General features: G+C 40.0%; 1 protein-coding gene across 1 annotated transcript in view; it reads right to left on the reverse strand.

The window, feature by feature from the left end:
- Positions 1-223: 223 nt before the first annotated feature.
- Positions 224-24,452, reverse strand: part of zgc:64106 (uncharacterized protein LOC393348 homolog) — a 33,334-nt gene continuing 9,105 nt past the window's right edge. The window contains exons 2-6 of the mRNA XM_039759109.1: positions 22,312-22,551; positions 22,101-22,190; positions 20,157-20,345; positions 3,571-3,680; positions 224-578 (exon numbers count right to left, since the gene is read on the reverse strand). Of these exons, the coding sequence (XP_039615043.1) occupies positions 384-578; positions 3,571-3,680; positions 20,157-20,345; positions 22,101-22,190; positions 22,312-22,551 (824 nt within the window). The 3' untranslated portion in view covers positions 224-383. The remainder of the gene's footprint in view (positions 579-3,570; positions 3,681-20,156; positions 20,346-22,100; positions 22,191-22,311; positions 22,552-24,452) is intronic.

Genomic DNA, 24,452 nt, shown 5'->3' on the forward strand with positions numbered 1-24,452 from the left:
ACTAGGCCACATCTCTGAACTTGTTTCATTAAATGGACTCCAGGTGTGCTAAATTCTACCTGCAATGAGCTTTTCAAAAAGTCATTAGCTTAGAGTTTACTTACTTTTTCCAACCTTCAGTTTCACAGTTTGAATGATTTAATCAATATGGTCAAAAAGTCTATGAAAATCTGTGTATCTTTAGTTAGGAGTTTAGGAGACTGTGTTTGTTCATTATGGTGACTGACATGAAGATATGACCATGTTTTATATGGGAATTAGACATAAATATAGATAATTCCTAAGGGTTCACATACTTTTTACTTTGACTGTATGCACGTGGATCTGTGATGCTTGCAGATTTTGATGCATCTGAAAGGACAGCAGAGGTAGAGTATTTAGCATTATTTGTCTTTGGTCTCTAAGAGTCCTGTCAGTTTCTCACAGAATTCCCAGTCTTTCTTGGCTAGTGCAGCATCTCGTGCTGTGGCAGAAGCCAGGGTCAATGAACAGTCACTGTCAAAGTACTTCCCAGTTATACCATCCACTTCTTCGGACACTGCACAGTAAATGGTGCTCACAGCTCCCTCCTCGGAGCTCTGCAAAGGAAGAAAAATGAGAGGATCACATCATGATGAACTGCTTTACCCAACAACCACTGGCCTGCTGTTACTGACCAGATATGGAGTATATGTAATTACAGACATGGGAAGTTCAGTCTGCTAGTGAAGGCACCAAACTTTAAATCAATAAGCTACTCAATGTGCAGCCCAAACACGACAATTAACCTGCCTTTGCTCCCATCATAAAAACATATGTGAACAATTGTATTCCAGTTTCTGTATTTATTAAGCGTCTCAGAGATACTCCTATAGGAATTCCAATAAAAATCTGTCTAGGATAAGAATTTGTGCTACCTCGGAGTAGGACATCAGAATTATTTATGAAACATCCTACACCTCCCCCCACCTAGGAGTAAGAGTTCACATTTGAGAATGAATGACGTCACGATTTTACAACAACCACAACTGCAAAATGGCACTCAGGAAATGCTCTTGAAGTTTCCTAGGAAATCATTTTTCCCAATTTTCTGATATTAATGTTATGGCCTTACCACAAAGGTAAGATGGAAAGACTGAGATACACAGCCTGATAAAGAGCACATTTACTTAACAATGAATAATCCACAGCCATAATTTCAGAAATATCACCTTCTTGCTGTTATGGCCAGGGGAAAATGCTTTATAAATTAACAGTTACTGAAATTAGCCACAGCAGTTTCTAAAGTCACGTTCACTCTTTCAGTGTTCTAGATCGTCTTCAACTGTGCCATGCTGTGCCTTTCTCCATGATTCCCCCTAATCTGAGACCCTACTTATCAATACGATGAGAGTCTCTGCTTGCCTTCTTGAAACTTCTGGGTCTTGTAAAATGTAACAGGAATTTTTCAGGAGTTTGTGGCGCTCAGCATACCTATGAGACATTACACTGTTAATCATTCAGCCAACCTATCTTCAAGGTAATAAGACAGCTACTACAGTACTGCTTGCATTCATGATCATCTGTGTGTCGATGCTATGATATCACTTGTGATTCATGTATGTGTGCTCATCCACACTTCAAGCAATCATTTTTATGTGTGTGCTAATTTGAAATAATGCAGCTTGCTTTAACATTACTTCACATGGAGTCATGGGGGAAATTTATAGATTTTACTAGGGGGCTTACCCCCTGCTCGCTTCACTTGCCAACCCCCCTGGCCTGCACTACGTGCCAGCCACTTCACATCTCTGCTGCTCGTGTTGTGAAGAGGGGGGCTGAATGCACCCCAAGGAGATGCGGTCGCTCCTCCGAAACCCCCTCTTAAATGGTGATACATTTGCTTGATCAGTTTAGTTTATAATTTAAAAACAGAATAAAATCTGAAAAGCTAACAACATTACATTAAAGTTTGATAAATTCTGAAAAGAATGATACCAAACATATAGTATATGTAGATTTTAAAATAATAAGATAAATAAAATAATAAAAAAATCACATAAAATCGTTGCACTTGTAGGTTTAGGATTTTATATAAGGAGAGTACATAGATTTATAGAATTTAGATTTATAAATATATATATTACCTTACAACGCTATCAGAAATTGGCTTCTCCACATAGATGGATGGATCACGTAACATATAAGATTTGTTACAAATACTGCTCTGTCTCTTTTTACAAGTACATTGTTGGGATGTGTGTGCTGATCTCTGTCTGAATGCCATCTTCTGGTAGCTTCTAGTGAGTAAGGATAGCCCACAAGCTCTCCTAATCCTGGTAAAGTTAGGAGTAGTTTTGTAAATTAGGAAAACTAATAAAGTATTTTTACTCCTACTGCTATGAGTAGTACCAAAACTGCATCACTCTAAAATTTCTAGCCAGTGAAGATATTACTCTTGATAAATATGAGCATAATTTTATAAAGTAGAGCATCTACAAATGGTGTTTACTATGGAAGAATGGTTTAAAAAGTAAAAACTGCTGATTTCTTTTGCTGTTGTGTCTCTGTTGCATGCTATTTCCTGTATCTCTAAGTTTTTGATTTTAAAAGTTATCAGATTTTATACATATCATTTTTCCAAACACCTGAAAAAAACAGCATGTTATTTCATTCATTCATTCACTTGGCTAATTAAATGTTATTCAAAAGCACCCAGCTTTAAAAAGTGTTGTGGCTTGAGAGGGTGCTGTTGAGCTGGCTTCAAACCCAGATGATACCAAGGAGGCCAAACTATTTTGTTGCAATTATGGACTTTGCAATGTCTCATGTGAAAAAGAACTTCTTTACATACAGTAACTGAGTTGCCCCTCCTGTGCACATTACTTCACACAACTGGAAATTAGTCTTGTTGATTAGCTTTCCATGTGCCTTTGCTCTAGACTAAGAATGGTGTTTATGTTTCAGCCATTTGCTTGTGTTTTGCTGATCCTGGTCTTGTTGCATAACCCAGTTGCAGACCACTTTCATTTCATGGGGTATGATATTCACTTATAACATCCACACTGAGCAGATTTCATTGTTCCTTCCCCTTCAATGATATAAAGTTGCCAAAGTCCCAAGGGAGCAATTCCACCTCAGACTCCATAACACGAGCACCCCCATGCTTAAATATTCTTATTTCACTCCTCTTATGAAATGCAGTGTATGGTTTTCATAGTAAAGTCCAGGAATCCCAAAAAGTTCAACTTGCACAAACAATGTCTAAGGTGTTTGTTATCTGCATCAGGCAACAGGGACCCAAATGCCTTAATACCACTGGAAGGTGAAAGATGTCCTTTAAGAGAAGAACGTATGGGGTGACAGAGCCAAAGTCTGACTGAGTAAGCTGGATTACTGCCCCATTATCCTATTTTGTAACACCCAGGCAGACCAGTTATGTGTTTATTGTTTCTTAAGCTGTTTAATCCCCATTGATCCTTTCTTTGTGTTTTTATTGTTAAAAAACCTTTATTTTAAATACTTCCATGTCTGGTGTGATTGTCTGTTGGACCCTAGTCTGTGCCTTAACACCTGATAGAATATGCATTTTTTCGGAAATTTTAGTGTTACCTTGAAAAAAAAGAAGGCCACAATACTGACAGCCATTCGTGTCAACAAATTGTAGTACCGCATTACTTCAGTCTTCACAAAGCCAGGGTGCACAGAGTTTGCAGTAACTCCTGAAATGTTAAGAGAATGAAACGAGTAATGTTATGATGAGGCAAGAGACAGTACAGTTAATGGTCTTAAAAGTAAAGGCTAGTCATTTAACCTTATAGAAGCTCTGAGCATTGCATAAAATTCTAAATGTTTTAACCATATATGTTTACCTGCATTTTCAAAGTCTAACTTTACCATGTTGAGTAGTACAACTAATTAAAGTACCACATGTCTCTCCACAGCATGCTTGAATCATCTACCTGAAGCTCCTCCTGTGCAGATGAGAGCAACTGGGTGCATCTCATGACTTAAGGACTTGCCCCATTGCGACAGGCTAAGGGAGTTAAACCTGTTTAGTCTTGAGAAGAACAAACTGCATTGGGACCTAATCCAGGTATTCAAAATTTAGGCATTGATAAAGTAGAGCTGAATGAGCTCTTTTCACTAAATGGCAAATCACACCAGTGGAAATTCAGGGGAAGTGCATTTAAGAATTAAGTCAGGAAGCACTTCTTCATGCAACGAGTTGTGAGAATGTGGAACAATTTACCAAGACATGTGGTTGAAGCAGAAACCTAGATATCCTTTAAAAAGTGCCTAGATGGGATGCTGGGACTGTTTAGCTATTAGCTAAACAAATGAGCCTGATAAACTGAATGATTATCTTGCATTTGCCAAATTTCTTAAGTACCCTTTCATTTGCTGGTTGTTTAAGATACTTAGGATACTTTTAACATTTTATATTTGGCTATCACACTGGCAGTGCATAACTAGAAGTAACAATTGAGTAACTCCAGGCAGCCAAAGAAAGACAAATCATTACAATCTTTTTGATAATCAGCAAGTATCCTAAAGTGTTGCTCTGTGATGTAACAATTGACTAAGAGATGTATCAGCAGCATATGTATGAAGTTTTTTCCTTAAAAATGGATCACACTTGTATTTTATTGCCTTTTTGTCATTGTACATGATTGCTATTTGTTACTTTGTACTTCAAAGCAGCTGTCTGTTCTGAAAATTTTCTTTTTTTAACAAAAGGAATAACCCATATTTTGGACTGAGCTCTCTACGTAGGCCACTCTGGAAAATACACGTGGAGTTATACCTTTTTTGCAACAGTTAAGAAGAATTAATTTTTACAGATATTTCAATGAGAAAGACAGAATTATATTCCTCAAACAAGGTATAGTGCAAAAGCAGGTAAGCCGAAGTACAAAAAGTTAACCCAAAATCAGGACAGAGAAAGCAATGGTAAGTGCTAGCAAATGTGAGGATATTAGAGGTTAGAAATGACAGCCAATGTACTCAAGGCTCAAATCCAACCATTGCATTCTGCTAATGTACTCTCATTCATACTGAATACCAGACACCTCACAGCAGCCAAATATGTTGGGAAAACAAAGCATCACAGTTTTCAGTGAAAGAAAAGTCATAGATGCTATGAAGCATCTGCCTTTAGCACTTTTGAAAATATTGTCTGTTTTAGAGTGTTTGATCAATGGGACACTCCACCTATTTATGTAAGGATTCATTTTTAACAATTTCATACATTTCCATAAACTTTTGAAAGAGTACACAAACCCTCAACTATTTGTTAACCTAGGTTAACCTGTCCATAGTAAATAAGACACAATGAGAAATGTGATGAGTCACTGAGAGACCAAAAAAGAATCACTAAGTGTATATAAAGTAATAACAATTATATTTACCAAAAAAAATACAAAAAAATTCCACAGCAAAATGTATTTATATATATATACTGTATATATATATATATACACAGTAATCCCTCCTCGATCGCGGGGGTTGCGTTCCAGAACCCCCGCAATAGATGAAAATCCGCGAAGTAGAAACCATATGTTTGTGTAGTTATTTTTATATATTTTAAGCCCTTATAAACTCTCCCACACTGTTAACATTATTAGAGCCCTCTAGACATGAAATAACACCCTTTAGTCAAAAGTTTAAACGGTGCTCCATGACAAGACAGTGTGACGATGTGGGTTCTGGCTCCACGCTCCCATGGCTGTTTAGGAACCCTTGAACCCAACACCGTCGATAATGAAACCGAGTGAGCTAGTCAGTGAAGGCAATAATTGAGCATCTGAGCAAGGGGATGGTTAAAAGTGAAACAGTGCTTTTATTAAAACTGTCCATCAAAACAAAACAGTGTTCATAAAGTGCAGTTCTTCAATAAATAAATACTTTAAGATGAAAAGAAAGGGAGATTCAAAACCATTAGAAAAAGTCTTCTTAAAAACAACGAGGTTTAAAACAATCAGGAAGCTGTCTTTAAAAACAAATAAACCTGGTGCCTTCGTTTAAAACTAGCGTCCCACTTGCTTCACCCATCAGGGCCACGCAACAAGGGAGACGCTCACTCTGCAGCTGACCTTCTTCCTACTACTGCTACTGCCAGTCGCCTTCCCGATCCTTGGCTCCGGTCGGCTCCCACCTGACAGTGACTTGGGAATCCCATAATGGCCAAGGCGCTCACATTCGGGACACTGCATCCCAAGTCCCGACTCCCGCTACCGACTGCGGAGAGTCCTGCACCTTCCCGGTCACTCCCGCCCTGCCACAAACTTCTGCGGGCGTGACCACAACCACTTCTTCCAGGTGTTGGCCAAACACCTTCAGCCGCCTGCGAGCGTTTGCTTGCCTCCTTCCTACTGCACCGATTTGCTCGCATTCTTTCTCTCCTTCCTGCTTCCAACCTCCATTTCCTTCTCTCTACTCTCTCTCGTTCTTTCCCCCAATCTCAGCCGCCTCGCGCTTTTTAAAATGACGCGGGCCACAGCAGCTGCAGCATTAGCCATGGGACAATCACGAATGTGGGCAGTTCCTCACCTGTGCACACCCTACGGATCGCCCCACAGCTCACTATGGCCCAACGACTCCTCGCTAAGCCGCGAGCGCGTCGATTATTTATTTAAAAATGGCCTTTACTCAGTAATGAAACCGAGTGAGCTAGTCAGTGAAGGCAATAATTGAGCATCTGAGCAAGGGGATGGTTAAAAGTGAAACAGTGCTTTTATTAAAAGAAACAATCAAAACAAAAACAGTGTTCCAATAAATAGTGCAGTTCATTCAATAAATAATCCAATAAAAGAACGTGGAGGTTAAAATCAATAAATAGAAAAAACAATCCTTTCAAACGAGAGGTTAAAAATCTTCTTTAGTAAGCAGTCTTAAAACAACAAACAAACTCGGTGCTTCTTTTAACATGTGACTCCCCTGCATCTCCCTGTCCAGGCTTCGCGACAGAGGAGTCACACTCTCTATGCAGCTGCCCTCCTACAACACACACTCGAGACTGGAGACCTCCCGATCCCTGGCTCCGGTATGGCACTCATCCCAGCGTCGGAGAACTTGGTTTCCACCAACAGCCAGGTCGCCCACGTTGGGGATTCCAACCACCAAGTCTCCCGACTTCCGCTGCCTTTCCGCGGCCTCTTTGCGGCCAGTCGCCTTCCCTTGGTCACTCCCGCTACATAATCGCTCAGCGGGAGCGACATCCAACTGAAACACCTTCCTTACAGCTGCCCTAGAGCGCTCGATCGCGCACTCACCACACGCACGCACTGCGTGTCTGTCTCTCCTGCACCGCATGCTTCCTCGCTCCCTGTAACCTCCGTCCTCTTTTCCTTTCTTTCCTTTTCCTTTTCATCCTCCCCACAACCGACTCGCGCTTTTTAAAATGACGCGGGCCACAGCAGCTGCAGCATTAGCCATGGGACAGTTACGAATGTGGGCAGTTCCTCACCTGTGCACTCGGTGAGAAACGCCCACACCCTACGGATCGCCCCACGGCTCACTATGGCCCAACGACTCCTCGCTAAGCCGCGAGCGCGTCGATTATTTATTTAAAAATGGCCTTTACTCAGTGAGCTGTGGACCCGCTATACCACAGACAGAGATGACAGTTCTTTCTCACAATTAAAAGAATGCAAATAGATCTTCTTCTCTTCAGGAGCAGAGAATTTCAGAGAGAGAGAGAGAGCGCTCGCAAAGAAAAAGCAAACAATCAAAAAATCAATACGTGTGCTTTTAAGTTTGCCACGGCATATTTTAGAGGAGCGTCTGTATCTTCTAAGCAAACAGCCTCTGTGCAAACAGCCCCTCTGTTCACATCTCCTCCGTCAGGCGCAGAGAACGTCAGAGAGAGAGAGAGCGAGATGAAAGCAAACCATCAAAAAATCAATAAGTGTGCTTTTGGAAGCACCGCAATAAAGCGGCATTTCTTAGAGGTGCGTCCGTATCCACTAGGCAAACAGCTTCTGTGCAAACAGCACCTCTGCTCACAGCCCCTCCGTCAGGTGCAGAGAATGTCAGAGAGGTTGAGATAGAGGCAGAGACAAGCAAACAATCAAGCTCCGTGCGGGATGCATATCTTATATCACTGAGGAGTTTTAGTTAATATGTAATACATGCTCTGATTGGGTAGCTTCTAAGCTTGTATGAAATCAACAGGGCAAACAAACTGAGGAAGCGTGTAGCATAAATTAAAAGACCCATTGTCCGCAGAAATCCGCAAACCAGCGAAAAATACGTGATATATATTTAGATGTGCTTACATTTAAAATCCGCGATAGAGTAAAGCCGCGATATAGCGAGGGATTACTGTATACTGCAGTGGGCTGGTGCCCTGCCCGGGGTTTGTTTCCTGCCTTGCAGCCTGTGTTGGCTTGGATTGGCTCCAGTAGACCTCAGTGACCCTGTAGTTGGGATGCAGCGGGTAGGATAAAGGATGGATATATGTATATATACAGTAATCCCTCCTCGATCGCGGGGGTTGCATTTCAGAACCCCCCGCGATAGATGAAATTCTGCGAAGTAGAAACCTTATGTTTGTATGGTTATTTTTATATATTTTAAGCCCTTATAAACTCTCCCACACTGTTAACATTATTAGAGCCCTCTAGACATGAAATAACACCCTTTAGTCAAAAGTTTAAACTGTGCTCCATGACAAGACAGAGATGACAGATCTTTTTCACAATTAAAAGAATGCAAACATATCTTCTCTTCAAAGGAGCGCCATCAGGAGCAGACAATGTCAGAGAGAGCGAGATAAAAGCAAGCAATCAAAAAATCAATACGTATTTTTAAATATGCCGAAGCTCCGCGATAAAGCGACATTTTGTAGAGGAGCGTCCGTATCCTCTATGCAAACAGCCTCTGTGCAAACAGTCCCTCTGCTCACACCCCCTCCGTCAGGCACAGAGAATGTCAGAGAGGGTGAGAGACCGAGAAAAGCAAACAATGAAGCACCGCGCGGGAAGCATTTCTTATATCATTGAGTTTTAGTTAATATGTAATACATGCTCTGATTGGATAGCTTCTAAGCCATCCGCCAATAGCATCCCTTGTATGAAATCAACTGGGCAAACAAACTGAGGAAGCATGTACCATAAATTAAAAGACCCATTGTCCAGAAATCCAAAACCAGCGAAAAATCTGTGATATATATTTAGATATGCTTACATTTAAAATCCGCGATAGAGTGAAGCTGCGAAAGTCGAAGCACGATATAGCGAGGATTTATATATATATATATATATATATATATATATATTGTGGCATGCGGGGCTGGGGGTGGTACCCAGCTGGGAAGCCCAAGAGGACCGGAGGAGGGCTCACGCCTCCTCCAGACCACAAGGGGGCGACTGCCCTGGTTGCTGTGGGGACCACGGGTACAGAGCTTTGAAGCTCAACCTTGTAGGGGCCTGTGGTCACCACCAGGGGACGCCACAATGCCTGGAGAGCCCTGGACCTCAGCACTTCCGCCACACCAGGAAGTGCTGGGGGGAAGTGGAGCAGGGACACCCGGAGTGCTTCCGGGGATGCAGCCGGCACTACTGCCACACTGGGGCGTGTCGGTGGAAGATTGCCGGAACACACCTGGAGCGCATCCAGGGGACTATAAAAGGGGCCGCCTCCCTTCATTAAGAGGTGTAGTCGGGTGGAAGAGGACAAGGTCTGGAGGAGAGAGAAGAAGGCGGCCTGAAGAAGAGGCATAGTGTGGTGCTGGCCTGGACTTTGAAGGAGACTGTGGGTTGTGTGGCACTTATCATTTTAAATATAGTTGTAAATAAACATGTGGTGGTGAATTTACCATGTCTTCCTGTCTGTGTCTGAGGCTTGTTCCACCATATACAGTATATATATAAAAACACCCAGCTGGTATTGGTTTGCCTCATGTTTCATCAGATACAAAGAATAGCTAAAAAACTTGACCATAGCAGTCCTTCCTAATACTCCATATCCAATGATCTTGGGGCAAGACTGATCTAAAATTAAAATCTGTTTACCACCGACCACTCTGAAGCTGTTGCATGTCCCATGGACTTTCTGGCGACAGAACTGCAAATTAGCACATGCCCACCTCCTAGGAGGCCATTTGGGCACTGAAAACTTTTGGAGCAGATTAATATCAGATTTAGTTGGCCAGAAATTAATTAGGAGGTTCATCGCTTTTGTATAATCTGTCCAGAGTGTCAATTACGTCAAATTCCTAGGAGGGACTGTGTTCCTCTAGTTCCCATTCCCCTGATTGATGTCCTGTTTGAAAGAATTAGAGTTGATTTAATAGGACCCCTTGAAGCCTCAGCTAGAAGATACAAATAAATCTTAGTCCTCATTAATTATGCTACCCAATATCCTGAAGCTGTTCCTTTTCACTCAGCCACTTCTAAAGCCAACGCACGGGAATTGGTAGGGGTCTTTGCGCAAAATGGCATCCCTAAAGAAGTTCTTTTGGACCAAGGGACGCCTTTTACCTCAGAGACATTCAGGGAAATGGCCAAATTACTTATGATAAAACATTTAAAGACTGCAGTGTATCATCATCAAACTGATGGTCTAGTAGAGAGGTTTAATCAGACTCTCATGCAAATGCTTCGTAAGGTGGTCAGTTACACCAGGAGGAACTGAGATCAGTTCCTCCTCCTCATCCTTTTTGCCTATCGGGAAGTCCCACTAGAGTCATCAGGTTTCTCCCCTTTTGAATTATTATATGGACAACAACCCCAAGGCATATTGGATATCATAAAAGAAGGGTGGGAGGAAGAGGCATTCCCCTCCACAAATATATTAGAATATATCACACAATTACATGATAGACTCAGATAGATTCATCCTATTTAAAAACATCACATGGAAGAAGCTTAAGCAGCACTGCACGATCGGGGCACTGTGGGAGTACCACCCAGGAGATCGTGTCATGGTCCTGAATCCTACCTCCAAATTACTGGCCCATTGGCAAGGCCCTTATGAAATTAAGGAGAGGAAAGGGCTTGTTGATTATTTGGTGAAACAACCCAAATGTCGACCGAGCAAGAAGGTTTACCATGTCAACCTGCTGAAACTGTGGTAGGATAGGGAACCTGCTCACTCTTTGCTCACAAAAATAACCTTAACTTCGGACTCAATTTGAGCCCCAAACAATGACAGGAACTTCAATCACTTATCCTGTCTGTTTCTGAGGTGGCGAGTAAAAAACCTGGACAGACCTCTCTGATTGCTAACAATATTGTGACAGAGCCTGAGGTTATAGTTCGAGAACGCCCATATTGACTTCCCGAGGCAAAAAGAGTTGAAGTGGAACTTGAGATGAAACGTTTGCTGGAGCTAGGAGTAATAGAGGAAAGTCATAGTACCTGGTCCAGTCCTATCGTCTTGGTCACTACGCCCAAGAGGAGTTGGAGGTTTTGCAGTGACTTCCATCGGCTTAATCAAGTCTCACAATTTGACACCTATCCGATGCCCCGAGTGGACAACCTCCTTGAGAGGCTGAGGCAGGCTGAATACTTGACGACCCTTGACATAACTAAGGGGTAGTGGAATTTTCCTTTAATGGACTCTGCAAAGGCCAAGACAGTATTTAGCACCCCTAGCAGGCACTGGCAGTATTGTGTCCTTCCATTTGGGTTACATGGGGCACCAGCAACCTTCCAGCATCTGGTGGATAAAGTGCTCCATCTTCGTAACTCATATAGTGCTGCCTATCTGAATGACGTGGTCATCTAGTCCAGCACATGGACGGAACACCTACAGCAGGTCCAAGATTTATGGCGGGCACTAGTTAAGGCCGGACTTAAAATTAATCTAAAGAAGTGTTTCTTTGGATTAAACAAAGCCAATTATTTAGGCTACCTGGTAGGTCGGGTTACAGTGTGGCACAATGTTCCAAAATTGATGCCACAATGAAATGGCCCCTTTTGAAGACCAAGCGGGAAGTTCAAGCCTTTCTCAGCTTAGTGGGATACAACCACTGGTTCGTCTCCCTATTTTCTGAGAGAGCTGTGTCCTTGACTGATTTGACAAAGAAGAGGCCCCCAAACAATGTGGTATGGAAGCTGCATTTAATGACTTAAAACAGGCCCTTATATCAGCACCTGTCTAGAAAGCTAATATTTTTTTTTACCTTTCATCCTTCATGTTGACATTTCGGACATAGGTCTAGGTGCAGTGCTGAGGCAAAGCGTTGATGGAATGGGAAAACAGGTATGTGGTGGTGGAGCGGGAGGTCTTGGCAATTAAATGGGTAATTACACAGCTGATGTACTACCTCCTGGGCTACAAGTTCACCCTTGCTATAGACCATGCACCTCTACAGTGGATGACCTTACACAAGGAATCAAACTGGCGTGTCACATGGTGGTTTCTTGACCTTATAAGTTCTCACTCACTCATCAGGAGTTTGGCTTTCTCAACGCCAACACCGATACTCTTTCTCTGGCTCGTGAACTGTCGGTCAGGAACGCCCAATCCAATGGGTCTGGGCAGAGGTGGAGCGGTGTGTCGCACATGTACGCATGGGAGACAACTAAAGGGCTCGAATGAGGAGAATTCCATGCCAAACCAGAGGGTGCATTAACCCTTTCTCTTCTCCTGCAGACCATTCTGGGGTTAGTCTGATGACGTCACTTCCAGTTCCGACCCCAATGATACTACTTCTAGTTCTGGCCCTGGTTATGCCACTTCTGGTTCCAGCCTCAGACATCACTTCCTCTGCCTCTCCTTAAATATCACTATTTTCTACTTGTGCATCAGTTCCATTTTGAACTCCATAATACCAGATTCTTTTCTGTGTTGCACCGATCTACAATATACAAGGTGGCTCCTTGGTGTTCTTGTTGTCATACTAAATATATATATATATATATATATATATACGAGGTATGTCTATTAAATAATGAGACTGTGATTCCACCTAGTAAACAAATCAGTCAGAACCGGTTATAACTGCATGCATGGTGACCTTGAACATGTCTGAACCTGCATGACAAGCAGCAACACTATGACGTTCAGTTGATTGTAAGTTGCCATTTCGTTTGGTTATGTTTTCTGTAGTGTGCTGAAAAAATGGTAAGTTTAAAAGTTGAACAACGTGTGAATTTTTAATTTTTAGTAAAATTGCACAAAATACCAACAGAATGTTTTCAAATGCTTACTACAGCTTATGGGAATGATTGCCTGTCTCATGCACATGTTTTTGAGTGGCACAAAAGATTCAGCAAGGGATGTGAGAATGTCGAAGATGATGAATGCCCTGGATGACCTTGCACTTCAACTGTGGGAAAATGGTTTCATCCCTCACCAGGACAATACGCCTGCTCACACAGCACTTTCTGTAAAGCAGTTTTTGACCGACAAGCAAATTACTACACTTGAACATCCTCCATATTTGCCCAATTTAGCACTGTGCGACTTTTATCTTCTCCCAAAAAATAAATCAGTGCTTAAAGGGACACATTTTGAGTCCATTGATGTTGTAAATAAGAAAACGGCGGATGTGTTAAAACAGCTGACAGAAATTGATTTGCTCCATGCCTTCGACCAGTGGAAAACAAGACTGCAGCAATGTATTAGTGCAAATTGGGAGTATAGTGAAGGATAAGCATTAAATTTGTAATACATATAAATAAAGGTGAGTTATTCAATCAGTCTCGTTATTTAATAGACACACCTCGTATATATATATATATATATATTGTCACACACATGCACTTGGGAGGCGTTCTAAAGGTTTAAAGAGGGTAAGACGTGGAGTCAGGGGTTGATGAAGTGCACTAATGTCTTTTCTACCTCTCCTACAAATTGCCAGAGAGGAAGCCCAGCTAAATCACTTCCAGCTCCCGCACTCCCTTCCTGATCACGCTTTCCTGCTGACCTCACTTCTGCCAAACTCCCTCCTGGAACCGCCTCTTCCTCCCCACCGTCTATAAAACCTAACCACCTCACCTTGCTAGTCAGTCCCGTTTTGGACTCCATACTAGACACTACTCTGTCTTTTTTTTCAGTTTAAGCAATTGTGTTTACAATATACAGTGGAACCTTGGGTCACGACCATAATTCACTCCAAAACTCTGGTCGCAACCCAATTTGGTCGTGACCCGAAGTAATTTCCCCCATAGGATTTTATGTAAATACAATTAATCTGTGCTGGACCGTACAAGCTGTATGTAAATATATATTTTTTAAAGATTTTAAAGCAAAAAAATAGTTAATTATACCATAGAATGCACAGTGTAATAGTAAACTAAATGTAAAAACATTGAATAACATTGAGAAAACCTTGAACAGAGAAAGCTAACATTGCAAGAGTTCACGCTATAGCCTTACGAAATGCTCGCTGTAAACACTTTTTTTAAATGCGTTTTAAGCACAGGGAAAAAAATTTACATTTGAAAAATCCGTAATTTATACAAAAACTAACCATAAATATCCAAGAAAACTAACCTTGTGTGAGTCGAGTTCTGGCATGAAGGAAGTGAGGAGGAACTGGGTGGAGAGGAGATTACAGTTTTGAGGTAAAGTCCCTCTGCGCGATGCACGTCTGACTGAGAACAATGTACTGTACAGGAAGAGACTGAACTTGTGCGTAAATCACCGGCGCGTACAAACCGGAAGAGAAACGAAATAGAGCACAAAGAGATCACAGTGAATGCACAGGGAGAGACTGAACACGTGCAGAAATCATCAGCGCATTCGAACCGGAAGGAAAACTGGCTTGTTTGTTAACCGAGTGTGTGGTCGTGAACAGATGCAAAAGTTTGGCGAACTTTTTGGTTGTAACCCAATTTCTACATGTTCAGAGATGTTCGTGACCACTGTACAGGGCTGATCCCCAAACCTTTTTTCTATGTGTCTCTCTTTCTTACAATATACTGTATGTATATAAACTCTACCAGTCAAAAGTTTTACAACACTTTTTCTAGCTTTTCTTCAAATCTAATCGGTTGAAATGCAATGATTTACCTAAAATGAAAAGATAAGAAGTAAACTGCCAGAGGTTTAAATTTAAAATGTAGGATTAACAAAAACTGAAAAAAGGGAATATCAAAATATTACAAATGGGTTAACTAATAGGTTATAACAAACAGATTCCGATTTCTGCAATAATTAAACTAAATTAAGCCTTGCAAATTGAACTTCTGTTGTTTACTTAAAAACCCTCTGTTTCTCTTAAAGCAGAGTTGAAACAGGCTGTGTTACTACACCCTCTAAAGTACTACTTGGACAATAATAAACTGTAAAATGTTGTAAATTCCAATGACAATGGCAATTAACAAATAAAAGGAGACAGAGCATTATTATCTTTAGATGTGTAGGCCTTTTGTTAAGAGAAATTGCAAAAAAAAATCAGTGCCAGTGAGTACGATGTCCTACACAATCCAAAGACAATTGGAAACTGGAAAAAACTCTGATAGTAGGAGATATGGCAAACCCAAAGTCACAACCCAATCAGAAAACTTTCTGAAGGTCACCAGCAGCAGTGGTAGGTACCTCACAGCCGTACAGCTTCAAGCTTAACAGTGGTCAAAAAAGGGAAATTTCAGTTTTTACTGTGAAGAGGAGATATTGTGCTGCAGGTTTGACATAGTGAGTGGTAGTAAGAAAGACATTCCTTAAAGGACAAAATAGAATCTTGAAATACAGGCTATGGACTACTGCAGAATGGAAGAAAGTCTTGTGGACCAATGAATCAAAATTTAAAATCTTTGGTTCATCATGCTGGGTGTTTGTAAGCCATAGAGCGGTTGAAAGGATGATTCCTCAGTGTTTGACAGCAACTGTCAGAGAATTGTGGTCTGGGGTTCTTTTGCTGGAGGCAGAGTTGGTGTCTTGCACAGAATGACTGGAAATTCTGAATCAAAAGGGTTATCACAGTTTGCCTGTTATATCAGCAAAAGGTGGCTACTTTGATTAATCAAAAATATGAATAAAATTTTGTACACTTAATTATTCTTTGACTTATTTTTTTATTTGCCATTGTTTATTTGTTCTATTCCTTGATTTTATGAAACATTAAGACAGGAAACTGTGCATTTCCATTAAAAACTGAAACAACTGTGGTGCTCAAAAAGTTTGACCGGTAGTGTATATATATATATATATATATATATATATATATATATATATATATATATATATATATATATATTGTGACCGCTGCTGCAGGGGGAAGCGGCAGCCCTTCAGAAACCCCCTCTTAAACAGTTTGTCAATGGTAAACAAACACACTCTTACAGTTCCTCTTTGCGGGATCCGCTGGCTTGCTGGCTTGCCGCATGACGTGTTCCTGACATGGGACTTCGAACGTTTAAAAGACAGAGCCGTGGCCATCCTGAGCTGTCTCTCTCCTGTCTCTCTTCCTCCAGACTTTCTCTGCTCTGGCCGCTGCTACCGGGCTGCTGTACCCCTATGATGAAGAACTTAACAGTGTCATCTCCAGACAGAGGAGTAGCTTCAGTGACAGACTTTTGTCACTGTCCTGTTCCACTGACAGACTAAAGAGATCGTTCCTCCCCGACACTATGCGACTCTTCAATTCCACCCGGGAGTAAATGCGAACATTAATTTTATTTTAATTCTTTTCATTTTTATTACTATTTAATTTAATATTGTTTCTTTGTATCAGTATACTGCTGCTGGATTATGTGAATTTCCCCTTGGGATTAATAAAGTATCTATCTATCTATCTATCTATCTATCTATCTATCTATCTATCTATCTATCTATCTATCTAAGACTTTGTGTTCTTTTGAACATTAGTCGGGGCTGATGTGTCAATTTTGACAGCTGTTCTTTGTGAGGCTGGATCGTCTCTGAAAGAGACTTGTGTTTGTATCTGCCTGATCAGCAATAAAGTTTCTACTCCTTAGAAAACCTTCTGTACTCTCCTGTGCAACTTTGTGACCCAAGTTCAACAATATATCTATATATTTACAAGCACAAATGAAAATAACTGTACAAGCATGAATGTCCTTCTTTAAATAATACTTACTGTTGTATTCTATAACACCGTCATCACTAGTGAAGAGCAAAATAAAAACCTTTGATTTCCATACAATTTTGTAAAACTCAAACTAAAATTTGTTTCACAGGTAATTTTGCTGCTAAAAAACACAAAACTGAATCAAGAATTTCTTTGGAGTTTTAAAGGTTTTTTTTATTATTTTGAGTGGAAAACAAAGAATGCTACTCGCAAAACCCTTGTTTACACGTCCATGTTAATTTTTATTATTTCTGAAGCTTTTTAAAGCATGTAATCCATCCCACACCAGTAAAATCAATTATATTTATGTGTTTCATTCTCATCATAGCAGAGAAGTGTTGTGCTGCATTTTTTTTTGTTATTGAATTCCTATTGCTGGGCTATCCCTAAGAGATAGGGTGTGATAAGGAGACATCCAGGAAAGGCTTTGAGAAGCACCACTAACCCTCAGTATCGAGTGGTGCCAGTTGAGTTGGTTTGGGCATCTGGTACGAATGTCTCCTGAAAGGCTTCCTGAGGAGATTTTATGGGCATGACCTACTCAGAGAATACCCCTGGGAAGAATCAGGGCTTGCTGAATGGATTATATCTCCCAGATGGCCTAGGAATGTTTTAATTGGCCAAAATAAGACAAAGTAATGTAATTTACATTCAAATATACATAAATCAGGTGGCCAAAAAAGAAAGCAATTGAATATAACAATATAATAAGCAGAAACAATAATAAGGAAACACATCCACCCACCTACTCTGAAAAGTGACAAACAGAGAACTTGTTTTTCAAGTGAAGGGTCACATAGGATGAGCAGTTGACCCAGGTTGCTGAAATTTCAAAATGTAAAAGATTATAGAGAGAAGATTTCTAAGTGAGGGGAGAACACAGTTCAGGATGTTTCAGCGTGAATGTAACAGCAGTTTTGCTACCATCAAAACCAACATTCTAAGCTTTTTTACTGGAGAGAAGACAGAGATAAAAAGAAAAAAAATCTGTCTCATTTAGGGGTTGGTTGTCGGATATGACAGAGAAGAAGTAAAAAGAGAGAGTCAGCAATATAGGACCAAAAAAAGCCATAGGAGGACAATCATGTAGAGGAAGAATCCAAAAGCACTAGTGGAATATTGGATAAGGGGCTAGGTCCTTTAGGTGACAAGTTCATGGGATAGGATGTAATTGTTACACAATTTTAAATTGCGTTTTAAGAATGTATTAATATTTTGGAAAATGGAGTTCCATCTCAATGACATAAGAGTGTTTTTCAAAAACGTAACATGTTGCATATACTCCAAATTAAAACACATAATTGTAAACATTATTGTGTTTTTTTCCATAGAGTTAGGGCCCATCTTAGTAAGCTAATGTTTAATGTTAAATTCTTTTAGTGTTTGCTTACTTTCTGTTTAATGTCATGTTCTCATAGTTACTAGAATATGGTATAGCAACTTATAACAAGGTGCAAAGTGCAATAGAAAGAATGCCATACATAGACAATACAACTATATACAATAACAGTATAGTGTGAAAGTGATAAACCTTCCAGAAAATTGTACAGAAACAATTTGCAGCATTGAGTTAGTGATAAGTATAAGTTTATCAAAGCACATAACAGTACAACAGTGTGCCTGTTGTATCTATAAACAATATAAAGATAAAATGCAGGTGCTGTTGAAAATGTCCAAAGTGTCGTAAGTATATAAAGCATAAAATAAGGTAGCACAATGGACAGGCACTGGTTAAACAAGAACTAGATGTTTTTGTGCATTCAGAATTTTGATACCCTGTGGTATGAAACTGTTACTCAGTCTTGCAGAAATAGAGAAGAAACTTCGATAACCACTTGCAAGAAGGTAGAAGAGAGAAGAGTCCATGTAATGGGAGGGAAAGGTCTTTCTCAATGTTACCGGCTCTGTTATAGCAGCAGGTTGCGTAAATGTCTTTCAGGGAAGGTAGAGGGACACCGATAACCTTTATAGTCGCTTTTATTATCTGCTGTAATGCGATGCCTTCTTAAACATTACAGTTCCTGTACCACAGAGTGATGCAGTTAGAGAGCAGACTTTCAGTGGTACACCTATAAAATATGGTGAGGATTGGTGAGGTGAGGCTTGCTCTTCAGTCTTTGCAAAGAGTGCAGATGCCACTGAGCCTTCTTGGCTATGAAGGGAGAGTTGAGGGATGAAGAAAGGTCATCCGTAATATGGACTCCCAGGAACTTTGTGTTTTTGATCCTCTCATTAACAATTGTTTGCTCATCACAAATCTCAGCTATGTTTGAAATATCACTGTTTAGCTGTCTTTGCAACTTAAAGAGTTAATAAACGTCATGAAATAAGAAACTTACCTGTTGGCCACAAAATAAACACAGTCTCCAAATTAAGCACCTTCCATCTTCACTTTCCTTTTAATCACACTAATCACCTGTCTTTTTTGTCATCATTATCCAAATTCAATTGAGATATGCAGTATTTGTTAGTACAAAAACCTGATAAAAATGTATCTTCATCTTTTCCAGAAACACTTTCCTTATGTATATCACATGGTGTGCTGGGGAGGCAGCATAAAGAAGAGGGACGCCTCATGCCTGGACAAACTGGTGAGGAAGGCAGGCTCTATTGTAGGCACAGAGCTGGACAGTTTGACATCAGTGGCAGGGAGACAGGCGCTGAGCAGGCTCCTGTCAATAATGGAAAATCCACTGCATCCACTGAACAGGATCATCTCCAGACAAAGGAGCAGCTACAGCGACAGACTGCTGTCACTGTCCTGGTCCACTGAAAGACTGAGGAGATCATTCCTCCCCCACACTAGGCAACTCTTCAATTCCACCCAGGGGGGTAAACGTTAATATTTTACAAAATTATTGTCTGTCTGTTATACCTTTAATTTTATCACACTTTAATTTAATATTGTTCTTTATCAGTATGCTGCTGCTGGAGTATGTGAATTTCCCCTTGGGATTAACAAAGTATCTATCTATCTATCTATCTATCTATCTATCTATCTATCTATCTATCTATCTATCTATCTATCTATCTATCTATCTATCTATCTATCTAATAATTATTACAGATTTACATACAAAAAGCTTAGCAGCACTGATAATACTAATGTTTTGACAGATAGATAAAATTATGTAGCTCAGATAGAAGCTTTCACACACACTGCCATCTTGAACACTGTATTCTATAGGAAGACTTCAATAATAGAACTTACCTGTTCCCTGTATTCTTCTGGCTAATTCATTGGTAAACAGGATGTTGTGAAGCTTGGTGTGGTTGTAGACAGTGTCCATACTATAGCTGAGATTTTCCCCACGATAGTGTGAAAAGTCCACCACACCTTGTTTGTGATTGACTGAAGACACATTAACAATCCGGGCAGGGGCTGAGCGCTTAATGAGGTCTGCTCCAAATGAGACAGAAAAATCAATGTCAGGCCAGACAGCTCTAGTGCTTTCAGAGGTTTAGATAGATAGATAGATAGATAGATAGATAGATAGATAGATAGATAGATAGATAGATAGATAGATAGATAGATAGATAGATAGATAGATAGATAGAACTTTATTTACATCCCTCAAGTTAATATTATGGTTTCTAGAATGTGGGACACTAAACAGAATAACATGTCAGTCTATTACAGGCTATGTTCACATGAGGTTACCAAAAAAAATTATGTCTTTGGCATGTGACAAATTAACCTGAATAAACTACAATATCCCGAAAAATGTAAATTTCGGATTCATGTTTCTGTAGCTGTGGGGTTTACTTTTGCACCATGATGTAATCTAGCTTCAGTAATGGCCTTCTTTAAATAAATGATCTAATTCAATATCTTACACAGTTCATTTATCTACTGGGTTGAACAGACTCCTCTCATTGTTTTCAAATTTCTTATGTTGTAATGAACTAACATCACGTGATTTCCCAAATCTTGATGAACTGCAGGAAACTGGTATCAAAATACCAAAGAGGAAAATCGTGGACTGTAAGACATCAAAAGCTGAAAAGTGAATTTTTTGCTGAAATGACACAGTGATATGAATTGTGATGAATTGAACAACCAAGTTTTGTTTCATATAAAGTTTTGTGAAATTGCCCTTAAAATGTTTGCAATTTGCAAAAAACACGATTCATTACAATTTTAAGTTTTTTAGGGGGGAAATTCAGGGAATATTGTTTCCTAAGGATTATTTTGCAACTGAAACTGCTGTCTACTTCTTCTGCCGCCTTTCATGATTTCTACCATAAGGCTCAATACTGAACTGCCTGCCTGTACATTTTTCACTGCTGGTTCAGTTGCACTGCTCTTTTACAGCTAGTGGTAACACTATCTGCACTCACCTTTCCCCACTCCAGAGCCTGATCTTAACCAGGATCCTTCTGAAATATCTTCAATGGCCCAGCATTTCAAAAGTGCTACAAAGTGCTTGCTAGTAAGTGCTGTCTACCCACACCTTCCTTACTACACTTTGCACAAAGCTGGAAAAAAGCTGGCAGAAGAGATGAAAACATACATTCTAATTGCACAAATTTCACGTGTGGTGAAACATTTTTTTCAGATTTTTTTTTGTTTTTTGTTGCAAATTCATTCATGTGTATTTGTACATTACTAGTTAAGAGTTAAGAGAGATTTTCAGATGGTGACTGAAAGGATTATTGTGTTATATAAGTTTATCCGGTGATTTTGACAATGTATATGAAATTGCCAGATACATTTTTTGGTAGAAGATTCTTGGACTATTGATGCATTTTGTAGTTTTTGGTATTGAATTAGCATAGATAGATTGGATAGGATAGATAGAAAGAGGTGCCAGGCAAGAGAAAAAGAGGAAGGCCTAAGAGAAGGTTTATGGATGTGGTGAGAGAGAACATCCAGGTGATGGGTGTAACAGAACAAGATGCAGAGGGCAGAAAGATATGGAAGAAGATGATCCACTGCGGCAACCCCTAACAGAAGCAGCCGAAAGAAGAAGAAGGTATTAAATTAACAGTTTCTTGAATTTATTATTATAGTAATATAATATTTTTTTGTTTATTTAGTGTCTTTCACATGTTCAAAACAGAAAAGAAGCTTTCTTCATCAGACACCTCCTGTAGAATTAGTGTCAAGATTACAGATCCCTGATCTGAGTCATTCTCTTTCCCAATATCTCACCTAGAAGGAGGTTTGTTAGGAGATAAGCTCCAACGTGGTTTGTGGCAAAGCTGACCTCCAGTCCTTCTGAGGTTATTCTCTTGGGTAAACCTGAAACCATAGATCAAATTAATATTTTATAAAGTACCTTGAGGAGCAAGAACTTTCCCAAAGGAAAACAAAAATTGCCAGCATTCCTATCAGAACTGTAAGTTACTTAAATTAATATTACCAGAAGCTCCTGCATTGTTGATCAGGATGTCCAATCTTTTTTCCTCCTCATTAATTTTCTGAGCAAACTCTCGAACTGAGGCCATCAGACTGGTGTCCACAATACGCAAGTGAATATTATTGTTCTGTGATTTCTTCTTAATCTCCTCAAGGGCAGCTTGCCCCCTTTCCTTGCTGCGGCAGGCCAGGATAACCCGAGCACCTCGGCGTGCAAGATCTAAGGCAATATACTTCCCAATACCTTTGAAAAGAAAAGCATGAACATCTCTTTGTAAAAAGTGTGCTAATGAAAATAATGGAAAATACTTTGATGCACTATATTAAAATATTCTGTTAAATATTACCCATCGCAACATTAATAATACTGTTCAACATTTGGATTAAGGTAGGAAACATAATTACATCCTAATCTGTTTCATAATATCCTGCATTTACCAATAAGCACTGAGTTAGCTGAAAAAAAGTAACTCAATTTCTTGGCTAGTCAAGCAATTCCACATAATACAAGAAAACTGTAGTGAATCTGGGTTCTTTACACTCTAGATAGATAGATAGATAGATAGATAGATAGATAGATAGATAGATAGATAGATAGATAGATAGATAGATTGATAGATAGATAGATAGATAGATAGATAGAACTTTAGGTTTTACAAAAGCCCGATAAATAAATATATATTTTAACAAACAACAACATCACCATCAACAAAAATAAACCTGAGATATTAAAAAGAAAGAAAAACTTCCGACTTGGCCAAAGATAAAAACAGCAGTCACAGTCATAGTGAGGCATTATGCAGGCATATTGCTGTTGGTATAAAGGACCCCCAAGTAGTGTTTCTTGACACACTTCTGCTGAATGATTAATTGGCGTAAAGTACTGTGTTAGTGTGTCAGAGAGAGGATGTGCAACATTGTTCATAAAAGCACTCAGTTTTCTTTTAATTACTTCCTTTGTTGCTACCTCCAGGTGGTCCAGAGTGTGTCCAATAGCTGAGCTTGTCCTTTTATGTAGCGTGCTAATTCAGTGGGCCTCTCTTGAAGTGATGTTACCATCCCAGTAAACCACAACGTAGAAAATCACACTGGCCATCACAGAGTTGTAGAAGATGTCTCTGCCCAAATTAAAGGAACACAGTCTCTTAAAAAAACAGCCTGCTCTGCATTGAAGTGGACACCCAAATATTTATAGCATTGTACCACCTCTATCATGTGGTCAGCAACTTAATAGCTTGTATTGCTAGTCAAACTGTCTGTTCCCTGGGAGGAAGGCATCCAGAAAGCCCACTAATGGGCATGGTATAGCAAGCTAACAGCAGAGTGTGGAGGGAAGAGTTGGAGTGGAATGTGAATGCCATGGCTACCTGGGCTTTTTAACAAAATGGTTTCTGAAAGACATTGGAAGGACCTCACCCCAGATAAAAATGGCAAAGAAAAATCTTATGGAGGAGGAAGAGAAAGGAAGTTTCTGGCTGTGGTTACAAACAGATAAAGGCTGTGGAATTATGGGCACCAACTTATCAGCCAACGATATTCTTTAGGGTACCAAACCAGCTACAGGGAGTGGCAGGGAGATGTTCCTAATCACTGCCTTCCAATCTGACCTGAACCAGGCTTACAAGGGCTCCCAGGCTGATGACCCTACAACTGGTTCACATATTTTGTCACTGGCAGAGGTGTGACATGTAGCAATGATTAACAGATTCTAATAATTACCTGCCAATTAATCTGTCAGGGTCATGGGATACCAGTGCCTATCCCAGAAGCAGTAGAAATGGGCAAAAGGAAAATGCAGCCCTTAGCAGGAAAACGGGCCATTTTTAATGTGTATTCATGCACACGGTCATACTTACATTGACACAAGGCTGTTATACTGTAATCAGGATTTCATTCCTGGTTTATTTCTTTTTTTTTTTGTTATTACTTGGTTTATCTTTTTTCGCTATCTTATTTTAACCATATGTTTGTATATTCTATGTCTTATCTTCCTTGAATTTTATGTAAAGAGGCTAGGGGGATGGCCCCTCTGACATGGCAAAAGTGGGACTCCAGGCCTATAAAGGTTTGGGAGAGCCTTTGGATTAGTGCTACCATTAAGAGGTCTGTCATCATCACCCACTATAAGGAGTCTGATTCACTGGC

Source organism: Polypterus senegalus, chromosome 7, assembly GCF_016835505.1.
Source record: "Polypterus senegalus isolate Bchr_013 chromosome 7, ASM1683550v1, whole genome shotgun sequence".
Taxonomy (NCBI): domain Eukaryota; kingdom Metazoa; phylum Chordata; class Cladistia; order Polypteriformes; family Polypteridae; genus Polypterus; species Polypterus senegalus.